Genomic DNA, 8,204 nt, shown 5'->3' on the forward strand with positions numbered 1-8,204 from the left:
CACGCATGAATCTCACCACGCATGAATCCCACCACGCACTTCACTCCATCCCTCCGTGAACGCTGCCTCAGCACAGGGCCAGCAGGCAGGAGAGCCAATCAACCTCCCGCACTATGCACCTCTATAAGGTGACTACCTCGAGCAGTTTGCTATAGCGGTGGAAAGCTTACGAGAATACAGATAGCATGCATGTTCAGACATTTTGCGGCAGAAATGTCAATTCACTCAATCAGTAAACCATAAACATTTCTAACCTCGTACCTAAAATCCTAACCGCGAAGACACCAAAGCTTTCCATAAAAGCTCAATAGAATTCCTGTCTATTTCACAGAGGTATCGTGAGGAGTGGGTTGATAGGCTCTACTTCTAGACCACTAGGAGTCTTCAAAAGAATGATGTCAAGACCATCACTACACCTGAGTTCACATCCCTGCAGTCTCCCACTGGACGAACTCCAGCATCTCTCTTTCTCTCTGTCTCTGTCTCCCTGTGCTTGTCTCTATCTCTCTCTGTCTCTGTCTCTCTGTCTCTGTGTCTCTGTCTCTCTCTGTACCTCTGTCTGTCTGTCTCTCTGTCTCTGTGTGTATGTATTTGTGTGTGTCTCTGTGCTTGTCTCTGTCTCTCTCTGTCTCTGTGTCTCTATCTGTCTCTGTACCTGTCTCTCTCTGTACCTCTCTGTCTGTCTGTCTCTCTCTGTCTGTCTCTGTGTGTATATGTATTTGTGTGTGTCTCTCTGTGCTTGTCTCTGTCTCTCTCTGTCTCTGTCTCTCTGTACCTGTCTCTCTGTCTCTGTCTCTGTACCTGTCTCTCTCTGTGCCTCTGTCTCTGTCTCTCTATCTTTCTCACACACACACACACACACACACACACACACACACACACACACAGCAGCAGCTTTATTAAAAAATACTATTCTTTCAGTAAAGAAAAGCAAAGAGCCTTCCATGAACATCAGAGCACCATGCCCCATCTGTTCCAAGATGAGGCAGATGCTGATACAAAAACCTCTTGCTCTTCTGAGTCTTTTTACATTTCTATTTCCCTTTTCAATGTTATTCTAAAGATTACAGAACAAATATGCATACATCCGGCGGTCAGAGTTTTAAATTCTGCCCTAGACTGTGCGCGTGGGCAGCACACAGAGAAATACAACTTACACTATCCAGGTAGTTTGCTAGGCGGATCATCTCTTCTCGCACAGCAGTCTGGTTTTTTCCCATCATGTCATACTGGAAGAGCAAAGGAGGAAAACCACAATCACAAAGCGGCCAAGCAGTCTAGATAGCTGCACTCCCCTACACTGGAGAGAAAACGCCAAGGATTTCCTCAGAACCAAAAATGGAAGCATCTAGGCATTTTGCAGCATTTCAAATGAACCAACTTCCTTGTGGTGGCTGGAATGAAAACCGTCTGGGAGACTATGGGATAGTCTCAGGAGTCTGAACACCTGATCCCCAGTCAATACTGCCGTTTGGGGAGCTTAGGAGGTGGGGATTTGCTGGAGGAAGTATGCCACTGGAGCGGGCTTTGTAAGTAAAATCGTCCCGCCATTTCCAGTTTACCCTCTCAGCTCTTAGCTACAGCCACCATGTCTGCCACCTGCTGCCATGTGTCCCTACCATTAGGGATCTAGCCCTCGGGAACCATAAACCACAATAAACTTCTTCTGTGGGCGGCCGTGGTCATGGAGCGCTCATACATCAACAAAAAACTAAGACACTAAGTTTTAGTGATAAATAAGAGAAGAATAGTAAGGCACAATTATTAGAGATACATGGAAGTCATAAGTTTTCTTCAAATGCATCTAATTTTAGAATACATTTTCTTCTTAATATTACTCACTGATTTTTACTTGTTTGTTTGTTTTCAAGACAGGGTTTCTCTGTAGCTTTGGAGCCTGTCCTGGAACTAGCTCTTGTACAGGTTGGCCTTGAACTCACAGAGATCCGCCTACCTCTGCCTCCCGAGTGCTGGGATTAAAGGTGTGCGCCACCACCATTCAGCTATTCTTACTGACTTTAATACAAATTATTCTCAAGATTTCACAAAGGTACAATCTTTAAAAGCTTAGATAATAGCATGAAAAACTATGTAATAGATTTCCTAATCTTTTATGTCTTAGGCTAATGCCGTCAACAATAAACTAGTTCTAGACTCAAAGCTGAACTAATAATGAAAGGTTAGTCCAGCATCATGAGTTCAAAACTGTTGAGATACAGAAATTCTACCATGTTAGACCAAGTGCTTTATTGATGCTTTGTTTGTATCTGGCTAAATTTGCACATATTATTTTATTGTTATTTTTAAACAACCTACTGCTAACAGAAAGAAAAGCTTACGGAGTTTGTGACCTCACTCCATGACAAAGGTCCTAACAACAGAACCTGTGGTTGTATCTGTTCAGTCAGAGCTTGCATTTCACAGAACCCGATGGAAACGGAAACACTGTTACTCTGAACTACTCTATATGAGTGTAGTCAGTCTCTCTGGAGAAAACCATGGAGAAAAATACTTTCAATCTCTATTTCTGCCACTTATCCAAACAGTCAACAGAACCTTTCGGCCTCTGCGGGGGCTGGGTTCACGCTGGCCCCTTCCCTTGCTTCCTTCTGCCACCAGGGGCTCATAAGCACATCAAGTACACGTATGTGCAGCTCTGACTAACCAGGGCTTTTACCAACCTACACACAAGAAGGGACTTCTAAAAACCAGGAAAAGGGATCTTCAACATGTTTTCTGTGACTTGCCAGAAAAGACCTGCCGATCAAATCATGTTTATGAATAATTTTTCATACAAGCCAAAGAGGTAAAAGTCTCCTGGAACATTACCAATCATCTATATGATTTATATTTATATTATATTTAAATTATTTAGGCGCAATGTGAGAAACCAATAATCTTGTAGTAGCTGAAAAGGACGCAATACCTCTTGTAAGCAAAACAAGCAGTTCGGTCTTTCAGAACAACTATGGAAAGCGTCCGCTGTTGCCCTGTAGCCTGAAAATGCTCAGTGATTCTACAGCAGGCCCAGCCCTGGGCTGGTCTCTTAGACTGAGGAAGACATCCTCTGAAACAGCATAAAGCAAGTCAGCCTCACGGGGCGGCACCCAACTGTCCTGGCATATAGCCACAGCCTGTCAAGTAATCTGAAAAGGGTGGCAGATACAGTATGAGACAATCCCTATGAAGACTGGGGTTACACTGTCCCACTTAGGTCTGTGGATAAAGCTAAGTCAGGCGGGGATGAGTACACACCTATAAATGCTGCACTCGAGAGACTCAGGCAGGAAGGTTAGGAGCTCAGGACATAGCAAATCCCTGCCTCCAAATAAATAAATGAGTCAATAAATAAGCTATTTTAATCTTGAGATGACCACTTAAGCCAACTATTTATCATGTTTTATATTTTCTTCATAAGTTACTCACTTCTCAACTGCTTTTTTATGAAAAGGGGGAAAACATCAGCAGTTCCTACCCTTTCCTTGTCTACAACAATGAACAGCTCCACGTAGCGGGTCTGCGGAAGAACAGCTCTTCGCCTCTGTTAAAGACAAGCACCATAGAACAGGTTTATTAGGAGACCAGATACAGTCCGCAAGAGCAACAACCAGACCAAGATCTAGTCAAGTGACTTCATTCTGCTAAAAGCAGTATCATCAGTTGGTTTACTTAGCACACCCATGTCAACATCACAGAAGTAGCTGCTATTTGTACTGATAAGAGAGAAACTCTAAGGATAAAATGGGTTTTCTATGACTTTAAAGAGAGCAGAATCACTGTTTTCTTAATTGAAGCACATATACATAGACCTTGTAAAGGGAAACCTGATTACCATGCTGAGATAGAAAGAAAAACACCGGCTGAGAGCTGAGAAAAAGATGAGCAGGGTCGCCAGTGCAAACACACAGCTTAGTTATGTCCTCTAACAGAAATTCATGCCACAGAGAATAAGCAAATGCTTAACAGCTCTCCAGTGGTTAGTGAGTATGGGGCAGAGAAGGCGATGATAGCAATGGCACGGTCAGGTGATGGTTATCTGAAATATGCCTTAAGGCAGCATTGTGGTAAATACTCTTAATCTCACAGAACAAAACTGCACGCCTCACCCAGCATGTGTGCCATGTCACCCGCGGGGAAGCACCCTACAGCTGAGGCAAGCTGGCAATCCAGGGCATCCTCAAGAAGCCTCAGAAGCAGGACCTGAGTGTCCCTGAGAAGTATCTGAAGCAATAATTACTGTAAATCTATCTCTCTCTCTGTCTCCTTTCCTCTTTTCTTTATCTCCCCCACCTAAAGCTGGCGGTATCTAAGTAAAACCTCCGCTGCTCTCTTGGCAAGAGAGCAATGATTACACAGCAGTGCCTAAGAGATCGCTGCTTAAGACTTAAGCCCTCCTTGAAAATGTTGACTGCCTCCTCTCAGTGGCCAGAACTACCTATTGCTCATCTTCCCATACCCTGGTTCTCGTCCCAAGACCTGGCACGGAGCTGGGAAAAGACAACAATCACCCTTTCAGTGTGAAAAGGAATGATTTCTTAACAACAGTCTGAGGCGAAGACAGTGATTGCTCCTTACACGCAGCAGCTGAGTCAGGCTTGGGTGCTCCTCCTCGTCGTCCTTTGTGGCCTTCTTCTCTGTGTCCCCGTTAGAAACGCCACATCTCAGAGGCTCCTGGTAGACACCGTGCATGGGGTAGAATATGTGCTCGAAGTGCGAGCTGTTGTGCAGAGGTTCAATGCCAAAGCTGGCGTTCTCAAAGTGCAGCAGTCCTCTGCGTGGTGCGGGACACAGACCAGTGTAGAAGGAAAAGAAACACACAGGACGAATCAGAAGCTGACTTTACAGTACAGTCTGGAACACGCAGAAGGGAGGGGTGGAGAGTCCGGCAGACATAAACGTCATCTTTTGGTCCTCCGCTTACTTAGCTCCAACATGAAGCCTGCAGAGCAGCTGGGAGAAGAGGTGGGGCTGGCGCCAGAGTTTGACCCCAGATATGTTTTCTGCGAGCTCAGGGACTCCCAGCAGGTCATTTATCCTTGACCTTAGTATAGCATCTACACAGAATGGTTCCCATTAAATTATTTAATATGCACAAAATACTTAGACTATTTCCTGGCAGACAGAAAGCATTAGTAAGTGTTCTTTCTTAAGTGACGCTGATGACAGCCATCATTTATAGCTGACCTGAGAATGGAAAGTAGTATCTATTAGTTCAGTCAATCAGGCCAGCTTCACACACTCAGGCCTCCACGGTCTGTAACAGCAGTGCTACTATAACTGGCGTGTGACAGGATTTCTCCGAGCCTTGTTTACTTATCTGAATATGATCATAATTTGCTTATCTGAATATGATAATAATAAGCCCTTTTACTATCAATGTGACACTTGCATGAAATAATACAGGAAAAAATTTTACAAGGTGCTATAGGAACTTAAAATGTATTTTGTTACAAACAGCAAACTTTCTATAGTCTGAAAAAATGAAATTCTCCCATTGGACATTACAACTGAGCAATTACTAGGTTTTTCTAAACAAATATTCCAAGAATATCTGAAGCATGCCTGGAAAGGTTTTTAGTAACCTTAAAGTAAGATCCAACTTCATTAGACACCAAAGGACCTGTCTGGAACCAGGAGGAGAGGTAAGGGCGGAGCAGGGGGACAGCAGGGGATTCCTCACCTGAGTCCAGAGCAGACGCTCACAGCAACAGCTGAATTGTGCATGCCCTCCACGTAGCCCCGGTAATGGCAATGTTTCTAAATGAAAAACACACACACTCTTTAGACACTGCTGTGCTGCTCAAAACCATCAAGATGCTACAAAGCCAACCGAATTCCTGAGGCTAACCTAAGAAACAACCTAAGAAATACCACACGCGGGTTCCAGGCTACCTGAAGACGATTTGCTGTCACCCAACAACACACAAATGTCCAGGCAGGATCCCCAAGGGCACCAGTTACCAACAGTCCTGCCCCGTGACCTTCCAGTCCAGAAACAGCAGATTGGAGTTACACTGCATTTAACATTTTAAGTTACAGTTGGCCCAGAAAACTCCAGCGGAGAACTAATGTGTAAGGACCTGGTTGAGGGCTGAGAAGGCCCCCCAGAAAGGAGGCCATTCTGCATACGGGGTGGCTGTCAGCATTGGGTGACTTCCCCCTTTCCCCTAGGCACATTAGAAATTGAATGAAATGTATGTCCTGGCAATGCTGAAGCAGGCATGGGCAGCCGTATATGGCGGTTCTGTTGAACTTGTCCATATTGGATTTCATGGTCTAAGTTGATGAGGACGACTGACCAGGTCTCTTCCTCAAGAGGGCACCAGATCACATTACAGATGACTGTAAGCCACCATGCGGTTGCTGGGAATTGAACTTAGGACCGTTAGAAGAGCGGCAGTGCAATGCTCTTAACCACTGAGCATCTCTCCAGCCCCAGGGCACACTAGCTACACTAACCTATATATAGCCATCTTAGAAAGCTTAAATGACTTTATCCTAAATTTGGGGCAAGAAATTAATCAACCAAAAATACCAAAGTCAGCATCACTTGCCAACAGCAAACTTGAGTGCACCAGGAGATTTTGTCACCTGTAAGACAGCCCCAAAGCACCGTATTAGAAAAGCCACAGTTAAGGACTCCTACCCTACCAGACAGGAAGGTGCCCATCAGGCCAGTGAGTAACAGGACACACCGGCCACTGACATCTGGACCACAAGCAAGTCTTTCAACAAACGAGAGTGCATGTAGGGCTTCTTACAGGCACATTTTAGCACACTGGGCAAAGGTGCACCTTTAATAACAAATGCTGCTATCTACTGAACAGACACATGGAAAAGAGTAAACTTCATATCACAGGAGAACAAACTCCAAATAGATCAAAAATCAAAATGTAAAAACTGAAAGAGTATAAAATGTTAGAGAAAACGTGAATAAAGCCCTTTAACCCAGGAGAATGGATGAAAACCTCCAGCCTGTCACTCAAAACCTAGATGCACTGGATGGTGGCAAATCACTGTAATCCTTGAGGCTGAGCGGGAAGAGCTGGAGTTCCGGGCCAGCCTGGGCTACAGGTAAGACTCTGCTCAAAGTAATGATAGTAGGATTATCTAGGTGCAATGAAAGGAAAGAGGAAAGACTTTACTACATTAAAAAAATAATTTAAGCTTCTACACGAAAAGAAAGGCATAAAACCCTCAAAAGCAAAAACCAGAAGGAAATATTTGCAAATTACATAACAAAGGGTTCGTATCCCCAAATATAAACATCTCTTAAACTGGAGGTTCTCAGCCTGGGGTCTTGACCCCTTTGGAGGCTGAAAAACATCCTTTCACAGGGGCCCCATATTAGATATCCTGCATGTCAGATTTTTACATTATGATTCATAACAGTAGCAAAATTACAGTTATGAAGTAGCCACAAAATCATTTTAAGGTTGGGTGCACTGAAGAGAACTGTGTTACAGGGCTGCAGCATTAGGAGGGTTGAGAAGCACTGACTTAAATACCCAGTAGGAAACTGGACAGAGGACAGAACTTACAAATGCACTCACATATACAGAACTGTTAGCCAGCGGGACCTGCACAGGATGTGTCGCTAGTAAGACACACTGGGAAACAAGAAAGCTGGCCAGTGCCAACAGGTGACCCTGAAGCCAGCAGCCTGACGAAGTTTGTTTAATAACTTGCCTTTACGAAGTATTTCCACAGCATTCTATCTAGTTCTGCTGCAGATGCCTTATCTGTGTGACCAGATCTGCCAAGAAAGACCCAATACCTCCGATTTTACTAAAACCTCATTAACGGATGAAAGCCTGCGGTCTGTCAACACTCAGGCCGACTTTGTCACAAACCCTTGTTCTCTATTCAGCCCGCAGATGAACATTAACAAACCACCACCTGTTCCAAGGCCAAAAGGACTTTGTCCCAGGTCACTGCATGTTCTCCTAAACGTTATTTACTGCTCCGGATCGTCCCCAACTCCCCCCCTCCTAGAGGAAACAGTATACGAGTTTCTAGAGTATGCTAGACTAGCTGTAACCACACTGATTTCTTACATACTATAGCCTTTCCCTTTTATGTGCTAACAAATCTGTATCTGTTTTCTCCTATTTAATCTCTGTCAGCTCATTCTAGCAAACTTTCAAAGAATGGGGAGAAATTTTCTCCTTACCAGCATAATTCTCAAAAACAAAACATATCGT

The 8,204-nt window shown here is 44.2% G+C and overlaps 1 protein-coding gene across 3 annotated transcripts in view; it reads right to left on the minus strand.

Moving 5' to 3' along the window:
• Adam9 (ADAM metallopeptidase domain 9) overlaps window positions 1-8,204 on the minus strand; it is a 61,870-nt gene that overhangs the window by 34,542 nt on the left and 19,124 nt on the right. For all 3 annotated transcript variants that reach the window (XM_013352040.2, XM_013352041.2, XM_005362443.3), the window contains exons 5-8: window positions 5,681-5,757; window positions 4,576-4,771; window positions 3,476-3,541; window positions 1,158-1,229 (exon numbers count right to left, since the gene is read on the minus strand). In XM_013352040.2, coding sequence (XP_013207494.1) covers window positions 1,158-1,229; window positions 3,476-3,541; window positions 4,576-4,771; window positions 5,681-5,757 — 411 coding nt within the window. The remainder of the gene's footprint in view (window positions 1-1,157; window positions 1,230-3,475; window positions 3,542-4,575; window positions 4,772-5,680; window positions 5,758-8,204) is intronic.

This window comes from Microtus ochrogaster, linkage group LG7_11, assembly GCF_000317375.1.
Source record: "Microtus ochrogaster isolate Prairie Vole_2 linkage group LG7_11, MicOch1.0, whole genome shotgun sequence".
In the NCBI taxonomy this organism is placed as follows: Eukaryota; Metazoa; Chordata; class Mammalia; order Rodentia; family Cricetidae; genus Microtus; species Microtus ochrogaster.